This window comes from Drosophila santomea, chromosome 3L (assembly GCF_016746245.2).
Source record: "Drosophila santomea strain STO CAGO 1482 chromosome 3L, Prin_Dsan_1.1, whole genome shotgun sequence".
In the NCBI taxonomy this organism is placed as follows: domain Eukaryota; kingdom Metazoa; phylum Arthropoda; class Insecta; order Diptera; family Drosophilidae; genus Drosophila; species Drosophila santomea.
The window spans coordinates 321,140-341,014 of record NC_053018.2 but is presented as its reverse complement, the minus strand read 5'-3'; the positions used below and the strand labels follow the sequence as shown (position 1 = coordinate 341,014).

Here is a 19,875-nt window from a genome sequence, read left to right as displayed (position 1 = left end):
AATGCAAATTAAATCTATTGAGTATTAAAATTATGAATTCAAATAACAGTTACATTATCCATTCTGCACTGCGGTATTTTAAGCGGATAACTTGTGGCGTTAGTCAATTTTAAATTTAGCGGTGTGGCCCACTCTGTGTAGTTATCGATAGTAGGGAATAGTCATCGATTTTGCACGTGTTGTTTTTATTCAAAACAAATAAAAAATATGGTAAGAAAGTGTTCTTTAATTCCCTAGCATTCAATAAATACTTCGCATTGGCAGCGTAAAAAGCAGGCGGATGAAATACCAGGGTTTCCCTCACTGGACAACGATGGGGGCATCAGCGAACGCGGCGCCGACATCCTCAAGTCCAAGTCGAAGAAGAACAAGAGTGGCGGATTCCAGTCCATGGGCCTGGGTTTCGAGCTGATAAAGGGCATCACCAAGCGGGGCTACAAGGTGCCCACGCCCATCCAGCGAAAGACGATCCCCCTGATCCTGGAGGGACGCGATGTGGTGGCTATGGCCAAGACCGGCTCCGGCAAGACGGCCTGCTTCCTGATTCCCCTGTTCGAAAAGCTGCAGAGGCGCGAGCCCACAAAGGGAGCCCGTGCCCTGATCCTGTCTCCCACGCGAGAGCTGGCTGTGCAGACGTACAAGTTCATCAAGGAGCTGGGCCGCTTCATGGAGCTGAAGACCATTCTGGTGCTGGGAGGCGATTCCATGGACTCGCAGTTCTCGGCCATACATACGTGCCCGGATGTAATTGTCGCTACGCCCGGTCGTTTTCTCCACTTGTGTGTGGAAATGGACCTGAAGCTCAACTCCATAGGTGAGTTGCTGATTCCAGAGCATAGGATCAGTAAATCATTTTGTTGTTTACCTAGAGTACGTGGTGTTTGATGAGGCCGATCGACTCTTTGAGATGGGCTTCGGCGAGCAACTGAACGAAACGCTGCACAGACTGCCGTCCTCCCGGCAGACGGTCATGTTCTCGGCCACGCTGCCAAAGCTGCTAGTGGAGTTCGCGCGTGCCGGACTGAACGACCCCGTCCTAATTCGTTTGGACGTCGAGTCCAAGCTGCCGGATGCCCTGGCCCTAAAGTTTCTCTACTGTCGACCAGACGACCGCTACACAGCGCTTGTGGTTCTCCTGAAATATGTCATTCCGGTGGAGTCGCAAACCGTGGTGTTCGCCGGCACGCAGCACCATGTGGAACTCATTTCGTACATACTTACCGAGGCTGGAATCTCCAACGCGTCCGTCTACTCGAGCCTGGATCCAGCTGCTCGCAAAATAAACACCGCCAAGTTTGTGAACAAGAAGGTGTCCGTGCTGATCGTCACGGACGTGGCCGCGCGTGGTATCGACATTCCCAGTCTGGACTTTGTGGTGAACCTGCATTTTCCGGGTAAACCGAAACTGTTTGTGCACCGGGTAGGTCGCTGCGCTCGCGCTGGTCGCACAGGAACCGCATACTCCATTGTATCCACGGACGACACGGCACATCTTCTGGATCTGCACTTGTTCTTGAACAGGCCCTTCAATATACACGACAGTTCGGCGTTGGGGACCATTCCGCAAGATTTGCTCGAGGAAGAGCACCTCACAGTGACGGATATAAAGAAAAGCCACCACATTGTAAGTTGGAATTGCAATGCACTGCAGATCTCAGGTTCTTAAGACTCGTATATATTTATTTCTGCAGGCCGGAGTATTGCGCACCAGCGAAAACGCCTACAAAAAATACTTGAGTTCCCGGCCAGTGGCCTCCACGGATGCGAATGCGCGCGTGAAGAAAATCAAATTCTTTGCGCTCAAGCCACTGGAGGATTTCTTCACAGCGGCGCCTGCTCTCGCCCAGGCGGCTGAAGCTAGTGGCCAGTCAGCAGAGTCGCAGGCCAAGGTTTCTGCCACGGAGCGCAAGTTGCAGGAGGAGAAGCACGACATACTGGTCAAGATGCGAAGTTTCCGACCTGGCGGTGTAAGTTTATCAACAGTTTTGCGACCAAATTTCCACTTTCTTACAAGTAATTGTGCGCTTTTCAGACCGTTTTTGAACTGAACACCACGCAGAAATCGACGCAGTTCGTCGTAATGAAGGAAAAACGATTGCAGCATGCGGAGGTAATTAGCAAGTTCAGGCAGCAGCGCGCCGAAGAGGACATCGACGAGGAAAAGAAGACGACCGAGGCGCTAAAGCCGAGCTCAAACAGAATGCCCACCGCCGACGAGGAAGCTATCAGTAGCACTTTCAACAAAGTCGTCGCACCCAAGAGGCTGCAGAACATGGACGCCCTCTACAAGGATAAGCCAAAGAAGAAGAAGCGCAAGATAAACAGCAAGGACGAGGACCACTATGTGCCGTACCAGTCGGCGGACAAGCACACAGAGGATGGCCTGGCCATCAACAACTTTGAGCGGCAGGCGCAGAATGCCGAGTTCTCGGTGTCCGACCACAATCCATCCCAGGACGTGAAGCACAAGCCTGGGCTGAAGAAGTGGGACCGAATTAAGAAGAAAATGGTATCTGTACAGGATCCGCGAGCCAACAAAATCCGGACCGAGTCCGGTGCTTGGATTCCTGCCTCCTTCAAAACAGGTCGCTACGCAGAGTGGAAGGAGAAGTCTAAGATCGAGGACCAGCTGCAGCGCGAGAATGCAGACAGTGGTGACGAGAACGCCAAGCCATTGAGCCATGCCCAACGCTACCCAGTCAGCCGTCATGCGCGACACAACGTGAAACTAGAGCTTAAGAAACGGCTGACCGGCAACGACAAGGAGATGCGCCGCCCCGAGCAGATTGTCAAGTCTCGAATGCGCCTGGAGCTCATCAAGAAGCGCAACGAGGATAACGCAGAGCGGAAAAGCGAAAACCGCAAGCGCAGCATGCGGAAAACCCAGCGGCCTAAAGCTCAATCAACGGGTGGCTCGAGAAAAAGGAAGTAGGAAGTAGTTTCTACGCAGGTTAGTGCCATTTTACACGTTACGTGTTTTTCCTTAGTGTGGGCAATTAATTCAATTGTTACTAACCAAAGCGGTAGAAGCAGCCGGGTCAATTGTAAAGTCAAAAGTGAAACGTGCTGTTTAGTGGTCCTACCTAAGTCCTCCCTTCAAACGTGACCCAAATAGAACGGGGCGAAGTATGTGCGTGCCGAGAGCTGTGCCGCACACCATGGGTGTGTTCACCCTGCGCAGGTCAAGCGAGCGCCTACCTACTGCGGCTCGGATTCGGATTCGGGTGCGCCTGTCTGATGACACGCATATCCTGTGCGTGTGCCCCCCACCCGAGCGCTGTGCTCTGTGCTCTGCCTGCGCCCACGAAGTGGAAAGAGAAACAGCTGCCAGCACTTAGTCATCTCTGTGTTTACGGATCTGCTCTCAACAGCTCCGTGCCTGCATCATTTGCAATCTCGCACTGCTGCCGCTTCCCGCAGATACGTAGATAGTCACGTAATTGGCTGCTTCCCTGCTATTTTTAACATAAATAAATGCACCTAATCGAAGTTGAATTGCGTAGGCCTGACTGATTTGTTCCTTTTTTCAATCCACAGAAACATTGGAACAGTTCAGCCAACTGGCGCATGGGTAGTGTGCTGACAAGTCGCCTTCCCCGAAGGAAACACTCCCCATATTTGTTTACTGAATGTAGAGTGTTTTTATAATAGTACACAATAAACGATGAACAACACTTTTTAGACTTGGGTGTGGCGACAATGACATCAAATCATCTGGCACCAAATCGAACTCAATTGAACGAAGGAAACCTCCCTTTTCGCTGGTTTCGTGTTTTCCAAAAATACTTTAAGAGCGCATATGGTTCCATTTACATCAGCGCGATTCCCCCTGGACCAGTTCGCACTCTCCCAGTCGCCGTCAATTAAACTGGTGGTAGAAGCCACATGCCACATGCAACACGCCCCACATGCCACATGCGAATGGGACAGGATCACCTCCTGCTCACTCATTCGCAGTTGAGGGGTGCCTAAATCGTATTCCCGACCATGTGTCACGAGATGTTTCCAAGTACTTGCTTAGGAGCATTTCCCGGACGCACTCAAAACCCGGGTTTCTTTAGTGTCACTGAAATCTGATTTGAGAAAACTCGGTTGGTACTTTAAATAGAGATATCCGTTGCACCCAGATACAAAGCCATTCGGGTGGAGAAAGACAGTCGACTTCCAGTGCCCACTGCAATTAATGTAAGATAAATTGAGATTCCAATATAGATGACAGACCTAAGGGAAGTGAAATGGAAAACCAAACTCGAGCTGTCCGTCCGCATCCCAGCCAAACACTTCGAGCGGACGATCATATCCGAGGAGAGCCAATTCAAGTCAATCAAAAGAATGTGGCTTGCGCCAGGGGAATGGAAAGGGGAAGGAATGGGGATGGGGAAGAAGACCAATCGCAGTGGCCTGCAGCACAATTTACATTGCAACGACCAATTTAGAGATTGTTGAACTCACGCAGAACCAGGCTGTGCTGTGCTGTGGCTGTCCGGTCGGAAAAACGTAATCTACGCCTTGAGATCTGAACATGTGGGCTTGTGTGCTATTAAATTACTATGCCTGAAGGCGGCCAATGGCTTATCATGCATTTTCTAATTTGGGACGCTCAGACAATTGCACAATTTGCCGAGGAATGCTTCTAAGCGTCACTTAAGAACGAATTATTTAATTCATGCCGTCACCAGATGCTACGCAATCGGAGCAGAATAGGGTGATGGGTTTCACACCAAAAATATGGAGTGCAAGCGCTACAAAGAAAGATCTTTTCAGCTGAAGAAAGAGAAACATACTTTCAAAAACTAAAAGTTCGTTAGATTTAAAGTTTCGAATCGGTTACTGAACCCGATTAAATACCGTTCAACGAATCTGGTATATCCGCTTAGTCTACGAGTAACGGGTTAACCGATTCACTCAACGAGTAACGGGTAACGGGTATACTCATTGAACTCAAGTGGTCGTTGCACAGTGTGACCGTAGAGTCTGGCAAAATGACGCGCTAGGGATTACTCGCGACCGCGCCGAGTGCCCACAAACTCGCCGAGCTACGCGTCATTCGAAGAAAAAAGTCGATTGCTTTGGACGTGTGTAGACGTCCGGTCGTCGCGAAATTTGTTTTTGTAGTGGAACACAAAGAGAGCAGAAGTGGATTACCGATCGTTTTGCCGTGCTGCAGCTGTGCATAATAAGGTGATAAACGCAGGTCAAAGGATTACGCGGCGCCTCACTCGTGCATCCTTGTGCATTGACGATGTATACATACTATGGGCGCGTCTCTTTTTGTTCCTTCGCGCGTGTGTTTGTGTGTGTGTATGTCTGACGTCGCTCTGCCTGTGCGTCTGTGTGTGTGTCTCGCCCCTCGGTCGAAGCGAGCAGAGCAGAGCAGCCCGCAACCCGCAGCCCTCTCGCCCACCTCTTAAAGTCAGTGTACAACTTGTTTATATTTAAGATTTGAGATTTGAGATCGACCCGCGACCGAGACTGGCAAAGCAAAGCAAGGCAAGGCAAGGAAGCACGCAGAATGCTGCTGAATTATTGAAACAAGTGTCGTCGAATTGTGATTTCTCGTCGGGTGAATTTTCGCACGCACACCAAGCCAGCGTTGCTCGCAAACACACGCACACAAGCGAAACGAGATTTTGCAAGTCGCGTACGCGCTGGTAGTGGTGCCCTCTCATAGTGTTGTAGTTGTAACCGTGTCTGTGTGGGTGCCTGTGTTGGTGCTTGTGCAACTTAAAAATTCAATTGTTTATTGCTGGGCAAAACTGGTACCGTGTACAGTGTACCGTGTACCGCGTACCGTGTCCGCGTACCGCTCACCTGGAAAACAACATTTAAAACGAACGCAAGGCGCATCGCGAGCAAGTGAGCAACAATAAGGTGTCGCGGCGGCGCCTTCCCATTTCCACGGTGATAATAATCATCGGCATAGGGTTGCGACGCGAAAGCCACAAGTGAAAGTGGAATGCTCTGCCTGCCTATTCGCGTTAGTTGGCATAGTCTTCAATACCCAGCAAATTGCATCGCTCCACTCTCCACTCACCGCTCTCCATTCTCCACTCTCTGGTCTCCGCACCGACTGGATATGAGGACACTGTGAGTACTCCTGCTCTGGAATCAATGAAATGAAGTGGTGCGCCTGGTCCGGTGATAAGGCCGCTATCACCACTACGTTCATATGCGGATGCAAGCCCGCCCTTGTTGATTGTTTTCAGTTTCTTGCGCATCGGGGATTGCCGTGGTATCTCGGCGAAATGCGGGCAAAAGAATGCTCGGGCAGAGGGAAGAGGGGGAACGGGAGCGGGAACACGGAAACCTGACCTTTCGTTTAAATGCCTGGGTTTATCTTTAGCTGCATTCAGCCTTTCGAGCAGGCGTGTTTTGATCTCTTCTACTTTTTGGACGGTTCATTGACTCGCGCCCAGCTCAGCAGTGAAGTGACCACAAGTGCACCAGTGCAGCCATCGGTTTCGAGACTAAGCTGCGTTTAACATAGGGCCACCGGCCACCGAGGTCTCCAACGTGCTCGAGTCGTTGAACCCTCCGCAGAACAGTGGTAGTTGGTGGCGAGTACCAAATACCGAAGTGTGGGCAGGAAGGCATACGGCAACAAAGAGCAGAGCACAAAGGGGAGCCCGATCTCCTGCCCCGCAATGCTCCTCTTAGCCAAGCTTAGCAAGGCTTGACTCCGATTCGGGGATTTCCGAATCGCACACCCAAGATTGCTGCTCGTCCGAATGGAAGACGCTGGACAGTCTTTCTCCGGGAATAGCTCCAGTGAGCGGTGGATTGTAATTAAACTGTAATTACGCTTTCGAGTGGCGATAGCTTTGACATAAGAGCTGCAACTGCCGCCTGTTGAGTCGCTACACGCTTGCCAAATAGTTAAGTAAGCAACTGGTGAGTTGAAACATCCGAAACGGGAATTTTCAAAGCAAGAGGCAACGAGTTTGGATTGGTTTCCGATCACTAGATCCACTAATCATGCCAAAAGCGCGAAGTCAGGTTCGTCAGCGCAGGCCAAACTGAAAACTTAAAACTCAAAACTGAACACTGAACACTAAGCACTAAAAACTAGTTGTGGTCAGAGTCGCTATTTTTGTTTCTCAACTTGCTTTCGTGGCTGCTTTTGCTTTGTTTGCGTAGCAAACGGAAGCAACAAATTATTAATTATATATTGGCACACAAAGACGACTTGTCGAATTGTCTCGCCGATGGTATATTTTCCGGCATCCAGATTCCGATCGCAGGCTATGAAGCAAGATAAACCCACATTTTCTCTTTCCGTAACGAAATCAGCATTATTTGCTGCTCATTCAATGCATTTCTCTACTTTTGTATACAAATAAATATTTATTTTCAAAATGCTACCTTCTAACAATCCAACAAATACTTTAAATTGAAGTCTTTTTTCACTATTTGCCTTGAGCATTGCTTTTCTTTCCTCCTGAGTTATGCGTATTTTCATTGGAGGCTACTCTCACTCTCTGCTTGCACCTGCGGCGTCTCGGTGGAGGACGCTTGTCGTAGATGGGCCGACGCACTGCACCACGTCCCTTTTGGCCATGCCGATTACGGCGAAGTAATCGGCGGCGTCGTTTATTCCTTCTCCTGCGAGCCACACGGGCCAAGATTCGCTGTGAATGGGGAGCAATAATGGGGAGTCAATGGAATGGTGTGGATTTGCCTTACTTCTGGTTCGAATAACCTCTTCTTGGCATCACTGAGTGCGTTCCAACGGACGAGGCCCTCCTGGAGCAGGCGGCGCAAGTTAGTCCTGCGGAAGAAGTTCCGCTTCAGGAAGCGAAGAAAGTTGAGGTACGGCAGCGAGGCCACCAGGTTCGGGTTGTCCACGACCCAGGCAGCCCGGATCACTTTCGACTGGGAACGCGCCATATGGCGTGCAGCAGGACAATTTGGATGAGCTGAAGAAGCGGTCTTTTGATACAGCCGCACAGTAATAGCCAAACTAGAAAGCCAAGTTGAATTGTCATGATCAGCGAAGGTTGCTTCGATTTCACTGAACAACTTCCTATTCAATGGGCCAGCCAACTGAGGCTGAAGGATTCTTGGGCTCCTCTTCCAAGCGCGACTTCATGGTAGTCATACACCTCTTCCAATAACTTTCGCTGAAGGGAGAACTTTCGTAATGGCTTTTGTGGGATGTCTTAGTTTGAATAACTTTCGATTTTTAATTGGGGAATATAATAAAGAAATAATATCTTCGCTAGGAATTGATGTGGAATAGAGTGGAACCGTGTAATGGGCGGCGCCAGCCCTGCTTTTTCGCCCCCAAGCCATGCACTCGTTGTGTAACCCAACTTTCCCTCGGATGAAGATGAAAAACGATCATTAGGCTTTTCCTCGAGCACCGCGGCTGATTGGCTGATTAGCTGTCCAGCTGTCCCCTCTGAAGTGCAACGGAAAATTGATGTTGTGTGAAAAGGGTGGCCCTTATAATATCCAACTTTCGGATGTCTGCGAGGGATTTTAATCAATTACTTAATTGCATCGATTTATCGGCTTGGTTCTGCAGGCGCTTTGATCATGTTTTGAGTATTTTCAGAGTTACTCAACTATGTAGATACTTGCGGCGTGTGTGTTCGCTGATTGGGCTGACCTTGATAGCGGCGTTTGGCGTTCACACAATCCAACACGTTGCATATATGTACATATGTAGGTACATATGGCATATTGTATCTTAGGGAGTCTGCTTTGCGCAGCGGCAAAAGTATCTGCGCCTAACTGCGTTGTCTCGAAGTCTCGAACAGTTTGCGGTTTATTAACCGCACAGAAGCGGAATGTGAAACTCTAGATTCGCTGTTGCAACCGAGCGCGAGCTTCGTGGCGTCTGTTGCGAATGCTGGTGGCACTGCTGCCTCCGAGTTCCAAATGGGTTTTTTACTGTGACATACAAGTATGTATTTGCTGGGACGCTGATAAACCAACTTGATGGTTCCAAACGAGTGCGTTGTTGAGCATGGGGAAAGCCGAATCGATGGCTTAGAGATAGGGAAGCTCCCAGTTAGTGATTTTGCGTTGATCTAAGCTCTTTTCAAAACAGCGAATGAACGCAACAATTGGCGATACAGTCCGCCTCCAAGCAGAAATATGCTGAGAATGCGAGCAACCACCTGAAAGATTCGCGAGTTGACTGCAGGTGCAGCCACAAAAGGTTTACTATGCAGTTAATTAACGTATCAGTACCGTGGTTAGCTCTCAAAGGTCTAGCTCCATGGCAGCTCTCGGTTTAAGTGCAACGTGCACTTTGAGTTGGTCGAAAAAAGTCAGAGAGCACATTGCTAAGCTGCTAAGCTGTTAAGCTGCCAAACCACTGCAACCGCACAGCTGTTCAAGAAACTGAATCCAGTGGCATGCAGCTGCAGCTGCAACTGCAGCCGGAATCGGAGTCACTGAACGGAGTGGCAGGAGAGCTGCTCGGGCAGCCCGAGTTTAACAGCTTGGTCTTCGTTGCGAGCTTTCATCTTGTTCATCTCGTTCCGAGAACGAAACACGGCCAGAGAAGCGTAGATTCAAAGGTCCCACTTGGAATGCTCGGGCCGAATAGCTGCTCCAAGCCACGTTAGACCTCTTCATGGCAGTTCAGCTGCACATGGCCGACGTACGAAGGCCAAAAGCGAGCCAGAACAATTTCAGTATGGAGTAATAGAGTGTTGTTTGAGTGCTGATCACAAATCAGTTACTGATTACAAGAGTGTAACTCACCTGCGAGCAACATCATTAGTCCGACAATTAACGGCAGCACCAGTTAACGGACGAGCGATTGAGTCAGTGCAGATGATGGCTAACACACATAATTGGGGTCAGGTCACCAACTCATCAAATTTTCATTGCCCAATGAACGAACGTGCATGCGGGCGAGGATGCAGGGCGATGTGGCCGACCAAGATAAGACTACTAAGGCGACTTAGCCAGGGGCAGAAGTAGCTAAAGTGGCAGCTCTCTTCCATTTGACACTGGGAAACAAAAGAATATTGTATTAGGCGTCGATATACATACCGAAAAATAAGGCTCGTCGTTTGTTCGTGACACCATGATTAAATGGGTCAAGGCGGCGTACAATTAAATACTTTAAAAGGCTATTCCCCATCTCCGCATCTTCGATTCTGATACTCTACCTATTGCATGTGTATGCGTGTGCGTATATATTATAATCAAGTTGAAATAGAGAAATTTCTGAAATCATTTTGAGACCATGATGAAGTATATTATGATACAGTATTACATTACGTTTGGCTGAATATGAACCACAGACTGGGATGAGGGGCATTAAATTGATCGAACATTACTAATTGACACCAATTTCTTTATCTTTCTAGTGGTTCGATGGGCGAAAAGCGACTGTAGCAGCTACTATAAAAAGGACGATCTGATATGAGAGCCACATATTCCGCGCCAATGAGCCGAGACGACAGGGCAATTAGATGAGAAAGACCCCGATGACCCAGAGCAAACCATTTCACTCGAAAACGCATAGTTGAGCGATGGAACCAACAAGCAATTCCGAGGTTGTGCCAGAAGGAAATGCTTACGTCGCCAATTAAGCACACTCAATAGCTATTAGAAGCCAAACCTGAAATCTGCCCACAATACTACACGACTATCCAACTATCCGCATTCAAATCAAAATGAACTCCGTTATATCTGCATTTAAGGGTAAAAAGAATAGCAATGCGACCTGCAGTTCTCCCATGGGAGCGGCGAATGGCACTGCTCCGGTGGAGGCAAAGCAAACTGCTGGCGGAGGACTCGTCGGCGTGGGCATCAGTATAGCCAGCGTGGGCGGCGGCGTGGCCAAGAAAAAGCCCGTGGCCCAAAACAGTGGCTACCCGGCCCTGCGCCACATCCGCGAAATCGATGCAAACAACATGCTCCTTTCCTCCGTCGTCGTTGTGGCAGAGGAAAGGCCAGTCACCAAGCCCTGCTCGCCTTCGACAGTTGCGACAATGGCCACCGGAGTCGATGTCGTGGATCACTGCCTGCCCACGACGGTGCGATTGTCCGTGACAGACGCGCTGTCCGACTTGAACATGAACGGAAAAGCCGTCGAAGCCGTGAGCCCATGCACTCCGATTGGCGACAATGCCAACCTGGAGGTGGCTGAAACATGGGCGTGTCCACCGCCAGCGCCACCAGCGACGGATGACGATGACATTTCCGAGCACTCGATTGCCGCCTGCACCAGCACCAGTAGCTCCAGCGAGCACAGCAACAGCACCGTGGTGCACAGTCCCACTGTGGCGGAGAGCACCTGTGACTCCGTTTCCGTCTCCGCCTCCGCCTCGGCAAGCCATCCAAGTCCCAGCGGGAGTCAGCACAACACATCGTCCGCCACCTGTAGGATGAGCAGCCCGCACAGCCAGTCGTCGCTCTCCATAGCCTGCGAGCCGCACTCGGCCTCCACCACCACGCTCTCCTCGCTGGGATCCGACCTGGGCAATGGAAACGGCAGTACCGTACCCGCGTTTCTAATGGCCGCCCCCGTCACGCTGCCCATCGGCGGCCAGATGCCGACGATAAAGTGCCTCCCGGGAGCCAGCTCAGCGGCCAGCACGCCCAAGCACTCGCGCTACTCCAAGCCACGTCTCAGCCTGAGCCGCGTGTTTAACCACTCCATGCCCTCCGTGCACGGCCGACCAAATCTCAGTTTGGCGCCATCTGCAGCTCCGGGAAGTGCGAATCCGCCGAAACGCATTTCCACGCACCAAAGAAACTTAAGCTTGGACTTTAGGTGAGTTCTGTTTCGTCACTCCCTTGCTGTAGTAGAGTTTGTAGTGTTCTGGGATGGATATTTATAACCCAGCATAAATAAGAGGTTTGTTGTTAAATTGCTAAAGCAGTCGGCTGCCTGCAGGCAAAATCTTTCCCTTTCGAACTGGTGTTTTATCAGCTTTTTATTGAACTACAGCCCGTTTATTAAGTTCCCCTGTGGATAGTTCAGCACTATTGCGATTGGAATAATAGCGTATAATATTTCAAATGATTTCTCGCGCCCAATGCCAAAAGTTTGTTTTACTGAAACCCAGTTGAGCCATTGAAGTCCTATCTTCTGCGGCCGCGCTGTGTGTATGTACACGAGTTGCCTGGCAGATGAGGTGCCACACCCTGTCTTTGTTAAGTGCGTGCGCCGGCAAAGCGCTCCTGTGCGGCTACACACCCACCCGGATGGATGGATGCGGAGCTGACCCACCCCGAAGCTCCTTGGCCTAGGACGCTCTCGATCTCGTGCCGCCAATTTAGCGTTCCCGCTGATGCTCCTAAATAAATCCTTTGATGGTGAAAAATGGTTAATCAAGCGAGGTAAGGGCTATGGGAATGAGAAGTAGGCATGGGCAGATCCGCACCCAACGCGAAGGCAAGCCCCTGTGCTAGCGTTGGAGGCATCGAAAGCTCGCTAAATTAATGCATAAGCGTAAATAGTTGACACAACGAGACAACTTAAGTGGCTTGGAATGCTCGGAATGCGCCCATCGCCGAGTGTTGTGAAACAAATAACACAACACGTATGGAAAATAAGAGAAACCGAGCGCGAATGTTGGTAGGACACCAGGCAGTTGATCCCATGGGCTGTCCCGTATTCAAATATCATTTCCGGGATGGCCACACAATGGGAGTGCTCCGCTTTTCAGAAGCGGAAAAGCCTTTCGGTTTTCATACGGAACGACCCGTTGGCAGTTTGCCGTTGCTTTGCGTCACGCAGCCAGGGATTGTTGAACCTGTGGCCAAGCGCACCTCCAATCCATTCCCGCCGAAGGTCGTGGTCTGTATCTTGCAGAGTTCCGTAAGGGCAAGGCGGGCCTTTCGGTAAGCAATGTACCGCGCTCATATCGCACTGGCACTGCTTATCTGGTGTTCGCGTAATAGGCTGCTCCTGTCCGCCTGCAGCGCGATAAGCCTGCTGGAAAATACCTGAGATAGTGACTTTCGGATCCACCCTCGTTCTGCACACTTTTGCCTATCTGGAAGCTTTCGACGACGTCATCGTTGCTGCGGCTCTCCGTACGCCGAGTGGCCAGGAGCTTTGGCTCAAGCCCGCGAGCTTCAGCAGCGACCAGCTGTCAACAAAGGCTGCGAAAGTTACTCGATTAGTCAGTCGTCGTGGGTCGTCGTTGGCAATCGCCAAGCTTTTGGCCGTCTAGTCTCTGGTTCTTGCCCTCCTCCCCACCCCCCATACATATATTCACTTCTCAGTGCTCTCGGTTTTGGGCTTCTTTATGTTTCACGCGCGTTCTTCTGGGCCCTACGCGTATTTTCCTGGCCGAGAGTGCAGCTAATTGAATTTAACAGATATCACTCGACCTCTGGCTGGGCTTTGTCGTCCAGACAAATCGCTCGCAGCGAAGTGTGATAACTCACTTATCATAGCTGCGACTGAGTGAGTTTTCAATGAGTGCTTTTTGCACACTGTGTTACCGCAACAGATGCATTGATTTTTTCACAATTTAATCCGAATTCTCGCTCTTTCCTTGCAGATCCATGGGCATACTGCTTCCGCCCGTCTCGCAGGTGACCAACAATCACAGCAATCACACACAGCACCACCGCAATCGCAGCCTCGACAGTGCCTTGCAACGCATTCCGGAGGTTAGTAGTGTACCACTGTCCAACGACCAAGATGATTCCCAGGCCCAAGACCCAGCCTTCACCCCGTTTGCCTTGTTGGTTGCGAGTGCACACACGAACATTTGAAACCCACACCTGCATTTAGAGCTGTAAAACCTGGAAAGTTTCTAAGTGTCTAACTGAGCGTGTGGCTGTGTGCGACAAGCTGTTTATTTATATTTTTATCATTGCGTCGCTGTCATTGTTATTCAATTTGCACACACATACACCAGTGCTAAATACTTGTGTGTGTTTTCAGTTATCGAATCCAGTCAATAACAGCATGCCGCTTTAAACTATAACAAAGGCAGTGCAGGGTTTCAATGTTCTTCGACAAAGGCTATCCATAAACTGGTCTAAAAGACGCTTATCTGTCTCCCGTTTAGGTCGAAGTGTCATCACCAAATGCTGAAAGCGAAAACACGTTCTGCTCACCGTCCATTCTCGGTGCGACTATGTGCTCCAAAATTGCCACGACAGCGGCAAGTGTAACGTCAGCCCTCTCCCCACCAGGCACGCCCACGCCGGCTCTGATGTCGACGGCGTGCACGCCCACGATTGGAACCGCAAAGGGCAACGTGCTACATCCTGTGCCGCAGCATGAGCAATCGATTTCTTTGGCAGCCGCTTGCAGGTCCAGTGCCATCGGTAAGATCCACATTTTTTCCCTGTTCTTCATTCTGTTCCCTAACGCCATACGTTACTTTTACAGTGGAGTCCTGTCCAACGTTACGAATGCGGCCAAAATCCAGCGAGTCGGTTGCGGCCAGTGGCCCAGAGATGATCGGTGTCATTGTCGGCAGCACAGGCAACGGCAGTAGCAGCAGTAACAATAGCTGCAGTAGCGCTGGTAGCACCAAGAAGCGAGAGGATCTTACCAGTCTTGGATCGGATGATTCTGGTGAGTGCGAGAAAACTTTTTGTCTAATCAGTCGAGCCTTTTGAATTCCTGTTTTCTGTATGATCATGTAAAAATCACTCATTCCTACACTAATCCTTCCTGCAGGCATCATCTGTGGCTCAGAGTCGGACCAAATATCTCTGAATCGCATATGCCACTCACATGAGTCGCTGGATTCGGGTGAGATGGACGCGGATGCCGATGCCGAAGAGGAGTGCGTTGATCTAATGGATACAACATCCATCGACGAGGAGTACAACATTATGCAACCGGACCATCTCTGCCTCTATCCCCAACATGCCGCTTCCACCGAATTGGACTGTCGCACCCTGCGTCCCTCCCGGAAACAAAAGCGACAGCAGCAGCAGGTCCTGGAGCGGAGCAACGTACCGTCGTCCCAAAACCAGGTCGACAACGAAGACACAGTGGATGCTGGCGTCGATGCCCGAACTCGCTATCGCGTCATGAACATGTCGCAGGCAGCTATCAATGTTGAACTCGGAACAGCTCCCAATGAAATCGATCCGGATGCCAACCACAGAGAATCTCACCAAGACCACAACGCCGATGCACATTGCCCGTCCACGCCAAATGTAACGTCAACGGCGTCAGCCACGCCATCGGCGACTCCGACACCGATTGCCACTCCGACACCAACGGAGAGCACGAAGAACGACCAAGTGCTGTTTAAGAACTTCTTTGGCGCCACCAAGAACGCCATATTCCGCACAGCCCAGAGCATTATTGAGAACCATGAGAAGAAAAACGCCGCTAAGCAGAAAGAGCAGCCCGATCACTCTGCGACAGTCAGCGTAGTAAGTGTGCCAAATGGAGGAAGCAGTGTGCCACAAGACGTGGTCAAGTCACCTACGGACATTTCCAAAAAGAAGGAATTCTTCAGTTTGCTCACGTCTAGTTCAAGCAAAAAGGCAGCGGCTGCCGCTGCAGCAAACTCGGCTGCTAGCACGCCTCCTGTCACGCCTACGGAAACGCTAGCTGCAAATTCAAATTCAAAGCTCCACCTGCCTTCCGATCCACCTGCCGATTCAAAAGTTAAGGAACGTACTCTAAACTTGCGTCTACCTGGAGATAGTGAAGGCAGTGAAGGCGCATTGACAAAGTGTTCATCAATCAACTCGATACACAAACTTAAGCTTCCCGTTCCTGGCGTCGTCAAGTATTTTATCAGTGAAAAGGCACCTGTGTCAGATGTGCTCCAGAAGCCTGAGAAAGGCCAAAGCGGCCTTTTGCGTTTCTTTGAGTCGCCAGTGTTCAACATACACTTTGCTGTGCATTACCTCTTTTACTCGAAGGAACCGGGAGTTCTCAGCTTTATCGGCAACAAGATCTTCAGTTTTCCCGACCAAGAGGTTGATCTATACATACCACAACTGGTTGTTATGTACATTCAGATGGATGAGCTGGCTGAGGTGCTGGATCCATATCTTACCATTCGGTGTCGCAAGTCGGTTGACTTCTCGCTGAAGTGTCTCTGGCTCTTGGAGGCCTATAACTATCAAGTGGACTCGCTGGGAAACTCACACAGCAGTTCTCGGAAATCTAAGCTGGCGCTCATGAAGGAGATATTCTCGAAAAGGGAGCACAAGCAGGCTCAGAACGACCTCAAGTCTGCCGGCACTGGAGCTGTTGGAGAGCCGAGGTCGGCGGTCGCCCTTGCCAAGAAGACGCACCACCGTTCGCAATCAGATGCCACTGTGCTCCTAGCCGACTTCCGCTCGCCCCACACACTAAGTATATCGCACCGTATGTACCAGCAGCCACCCTATACCACACAAACACTTCCCACTACGCCCGCCAAACTGTGCCTCGGTGACTTAACTTCCGGACACGCATTTGATAACGGGTGCACCTGCTTCGAGACGGTTCGAGGCCAAGTGAACGGTCTGCTTGGGCAGAGGACGCTGTGCAGCTGTGGAGCTCCAAAGACGTCACCGCAGAAGGAGTTTATGAAGGCGTTGATGAACGTTGGTAAAAATCTCACCTCATGGCCCTCCAAAGCGGAGAAGACTTCGGCGCTGCGGATGTCCCTCAACCTGATTAACAAAAACCTGCCCGCTAGAGTCTGGCTTCCTCTGTACTCGGACATTCCACACCATGTCGTCCGTATTACAGAGGAGAAGACCGCAGTACTGAACTCGAAGGATAAAACGCCCTATATCATATACGTAGAAGTTGTTGAGATTCCCGATATATATACTTCTCCCCTGATTCCAAAAATGATGCCTTCACTGCGGCACACCAAGAGCGAAGAGCACTTGGATGGCTCCTGCCTGAACTCCCACCAACATCTGAGCTGCAGTCGCACTTCCAGCTGCAGTAGTAGTCAGCAGGGCACAAGCTGCCGCCGGAAAAAAGGAACTGAAGCTGATGGCGGCTGCGGGGATGCTGGCCCACACAACAGCTGCAGCAATGTACATTCGTTGGGTGGACTTCAGTTTCAGGAAGATGACGTGTGGTCGCAGGAGGAGGACGAAATAACAGCGCAGTACCTTAACATGCGGAAGGTGAGCGAGCGGGACACCATTTCACAAATATCACTGGATTCCTGCGATTCACGAGACCAAGGTAACATAACATTAAATTCAATGGTATACGTGTGTCTAATGTACTTTACTTTTTTAACAGGTCCTCCAATCGTTTTCAATATTGGCGACGTGCGCTTGCGTCACTGCAGCAATTTGAGCTGCGAAAACACCAAGTCCTTCAGTAACGACCCGGAAGATCCTTCGGCGGCTGCTTTAAAGGTGAGTGGATTCAATTCTAAAATGAAATTTTATGTGTAATCAATTCTTGCTTTAGGAACCTTGGCACGAAAAGGAAAAGCTCATCCGGGAGTCCTCGCCATATGGCCATCTATCAAACTGGCGGCTGCTTTCCGCCATCGTAAAGTGTGGCGATGATCTACGCCAAGAACTAATGGCTACCCAACTGTTACAGGTATAAACAAATTCGAGTATGCAAGAGAAAATTGTAACTCACAACGTAACATTGATTTCGCAGATGTTCAAAATTATTTGGCAAGAAGAGCAAGTGGATCTGTGGGTGCGTCCGTACAAAATAGTCTGCCTGTCGAATGATAGTGGTCTTATTGAGCCGATCCTTAACACTGTTTCCCTGCACCAAATTAAGAAGAACTCCAACAAATCATTGAAAGAGTATTTCATCGATGAATACGGCTCGCCAAACGGAGAAAGTTTTCGGCGCGCTCAGAAAAATTTCGTCCAAAGCTGTGCGGCCTACTGTCTAATTTCATATTTGCTGCAAGTCAAGGACAGGTACGCTAAATAGTTCTGTTGGTGAACTTCTTTTTCTTACCGACTTTTATCCAATTACTCTAGGCATAATGGCAACATTCTCTTCCATTCGGATGGGCATATTATACACATTGACTTTGGATTTATTTTAAGTATATCACCTAAAAACTTGGGTAGGTATTCTGCAGATCATGCTCATAACTCATAACTTCATTTCAATTTAATTTGCCCGTTTTCAGGATTCGAACAGTCGCCCTTTAAGCTAACGCCAGAATTTGTCGAGGTGATGGGTGGCACGAGCTCGGAGCATTGGCGTGAATTTAATAAGCTCTTGTTAGTTGGAATGATGTCTGCTCGAAAGCATATGGATCGTATTATTAACTTTGTGGAAATTATGCGCAGCAGTAAGTTCGACAGAAAGAAACTTAAAAAATAAGATTTCCGTAATAATAACTTTGTTTAACAGATGCCCATTTGCCGTGCTTCAAGAATGGGTGCTCTGGAACCGTACAGAATCTCCGAAAACGCTTTCATATGAATTTAACCGAACAAGAGATGGAGCGAAAGGTTGAACAGCTTGTACAGGACTCGTTGAAAAGTCTGTCAACCAAACTGTACGACGGTTATCAATACTATACGAATGGCATATTGTGAGAACGGTTTTTTATGAAGATCTAAATGGATAATCATAATAGCGGATAGAAATTGCCAAGCTGGTAACCAACATAATGGACTGACTCTTTTGTAAAGGAATTATTGTATATTATATAATATGTTATTATCACCGAAAAAAACAAAAAGAATGAAATTGTACCAAACCTTAATCTGTTATTGTAGTTTAAATCGTTCGTTGTATGCGTTTTCATTGTTGAATTAGCGTAAGGTGTATGTTGTCTAGCTTTTAAGATATGAAGAAAGTGTAAATGCTGAATGTAATTTTAGTTTGCCTGTGAGAGATCGCGAGACACTCGCTATTCCATTTTGAAATTCATAATTTACCTGTACATATATGCACACTTCTTCTAACCAGCCTTACGTTTCGATAACTTGTTTATCTCTTCATCCCTTTCTAAACTTAAACTTTTGTAATTCATAACTATATATGTAAAAGCGTCTAATTCCAATATATAGTCATAAGTATAAGGATATATGCTTAATACTGCTGCAGCATAGAATTTTAATACAGCAATATAATCTTTAAGAAGATATATTAAATACAAAATTTAGATATCTTTAACGAGTATATAGATAAATAATTGAAATGTTTGAGTCGCTGTCAGCTGTGTTTGTATTTGCATATTTAACTAAGTAAAAGAAAATTTTTAAATCCCAATTATTTTCTAACTTAATATACTTCTAAGCTATTGCGAAAGAGACAGAAAACAAAACCATTGGAAAGGGTACTAAAACCAATAGCTAGGCACTGAAAGTGCACAATTTCAAGCCTATAAAAGTGAGCAGCACTATTCAAAGTACATACTTGTATGTATGTTTAAGTAAACTTTCACGCAAAAATTAGCTACAAGTATTTAAGAGTGTAAATTAATATTTCTACAAATTATCAAATAATGTCACTAAAATAAATGAGCGTATTAATATACAAGAAAATATTTCATGGTGTTTCGTTGGGTTTCCGGTGAATACTTTTAGAAAGATGTTGCTAACCGAAAAATATCGACATCCCTTTATTTGTGAGCCCTTTTAAAATGAATGACAATGGAAAGACATTATTAACATGGATAAATATATATATATTTATTTGGCATATGGGGCATATTTGTAGTTGCTAAGTTTATATGAATCGTTATGTGTTCTCTCATCCGATTAAGCTTAAGAGTGTTCGCTCTACATACAAATTTTTCATCTGCTTTATTGGCATATGTTTTCATGAAACGTTTTCGTGTTTTATGTTTTTATATATTTTTATTATGAAGTTTGCCTGTTTAAAACTTAACAAACTGGTTGCGGTTTAGAAGTGCTCAAAACGTAAATAAGCCCAAGTCATACCATGCGATAAATCCAAGCCAACTATTTGGTCTTTTTGGAATTATAAAGATTCTTGAGCTATTTACAAAGTTCATTTGT

The 19,875-nt window shown here is 48.3% G+C and overlaps 3 protein-coding genes across 6 annotated transcripts; 2 read left to right on the top strand and 1 right to left on the bottom strand.

The window, feature by feature from the left end:
- Positions 1-126: 126 nt before the first annotated feature.
- LOC120449086 (ATP-dependent RNA helicase DDX54) lies at positions 127-3,674 on the top strand. Its single transcript, XM_039631390.2, has 6 exons — positions 127-210; positions 265-814; positions 870-1,624; positions 1,692-1,967; positions 2,033-2,950; positions 3,538-3,674. Exons 1-5 carry the CDS (start codon positions 208-210, stop codon positions 2,930-2,932), a joined length of 2,484 nt encoding a protein of 827 aa, XP_039487324.1. The 5' UTR covers positions 127-207; the 3' UTR covers positions 2,933-2,950; positions 3,538-3,674.
- Positions 3,675-5,051: 1,377 nt separating this feature from the next.
- On the top strand, positions 5,052-19,400 carry LOC120450613 (phosphatidylinositol 4-kinase beta). 3 transcript variants are annotated; one of them, XM_039633749.2, is made up of 12 exons: positions 5,052-5,181; positions 10,332-11,743; positions 13,485-13,596; positions 14,001-14,262; positions 14,327-14,515; positions 14,621-17,101; positions 17,162-17,280; positions 17,336-17,473; positions 17,537-17,811; positions 17,875-17,963; positions 18,030-18,194; positions 18,257-19,400. In XM_039633749.2, the coding sequence occupies exons 2-12, from the start codon at positions 10,641-10,643 to the stop codon at positions 18,442-18,444; spliced, it is 5,121 nt and encodes a 1,706-aa protein (XP_039489683.1). In that variant the 5' UTR covers positions 5,052-5,181; positions 10,332-10,640; the 3' UTR covers positions 18,445-19,400. The 3 variants fall into 3 exon arrangements, with proteins under 3 accessions (XP_039489683.1, XP_039489685.1, XP_039489686.1); XM_039633751.2 differs by having other exon boundaries at positions 5,052-6,087; XM_039633752.2 differs by lacking the exons at positions 5,052-5,181; positions 10,332-11,743 and adding an exon at positions 13,127-13,387.
- LOC120450615 lies at positions 7,322-8,016 on the bottom strand. 2 transcript variants are annotated; one of them, XM_039633753.2, is made up of 2 exons: positions 7,684-8,004; positions 7,322-7,628 (listed from the first exon to the last, which is right to left on the bottom strand). In XM_039633753.2, exons 1-2 carry the CDS (start codon positions 7,885-7,887, stop codon positions 7,407-7,409), a joined length of 426 nt encoding a protein of 141 aa, XP_039489687.1. In that variant the 5' UTR covers positions 7,888-8,004; the 3' UTR covers positions 7,322-7,406. The 2 variants fall into 2 exon arrangements, with proteins under 2 accessions (XP_039489687.1, XP_039489688.1); XM_039633754.1 differs by having other exon boundaries at positions 7,472-7,628; positions 7,700-8,016.
- Positions 19,401-19,875: the final 475 nt, after the last annotated feature.

What these genes read in the sequence shown, in the direction of transcription:
- LOC120450613 (XM_039633749.2), top strand. Translation starts at nt 10,641, where the DNA reads ATGAACTCCGTTATATCTGCATTTAAGGGTAAAAAGAATAGCAATGCG. An exon ending in TTGCAGGTCCAGTGCCATCG is followed by an intron (nt 14,263 to 14,326) that starts GTAAGATCCACA and finishes TTACTTTTACAG; the next exon opens with TGGAGTCCTGTCCAACGTTA. An exon ending in TATATCACCTAAAAACTTGG is followed by an intron (nt 17,964 to 18,029) that starts GTAGGTATTCTG and finishes GCCCGTTTTCAG; the next exon opens with GATTCGAACAGTCGCCCTTT.
- LOC120449086 (XM_039631390.2), top strand. An exon ending in CCTGAAGCTCAACTCCATAG is followed by an intron (nt 815 to 869) that starts GTGAGTTGCTGA and finishes TTGTTTACCTAG; the next exon opens with AGTACGTGGTGTTTGATGAG. An exon ending in TAAAGAAAAGCCACCACATT is followed by an intron (nt 1,625 to 1,691) that starts GTAAGTTGGAAT and finishes TTATTTCTGCAG; the next exon opens with GCCGGAGTATTGCGCACCAG.
- LOC120450615 (XM_039633753.2), bottom strand. Translation starts at nt 7,887, where the DNA reads ATGGCGCGTTCCCAGTCGAAAGTGATCCGGGCTGCCTGGGTCGTGGAC. An exon ending in AGAGGTTATTCGAACCAGAA is followed by an intron (nt 7,629 to 7,683) that starts GTAAGGCAAATC and finishes CCCCATTCACAG; the next exon opens with CGAATCTTGGCCCGTGTGGC.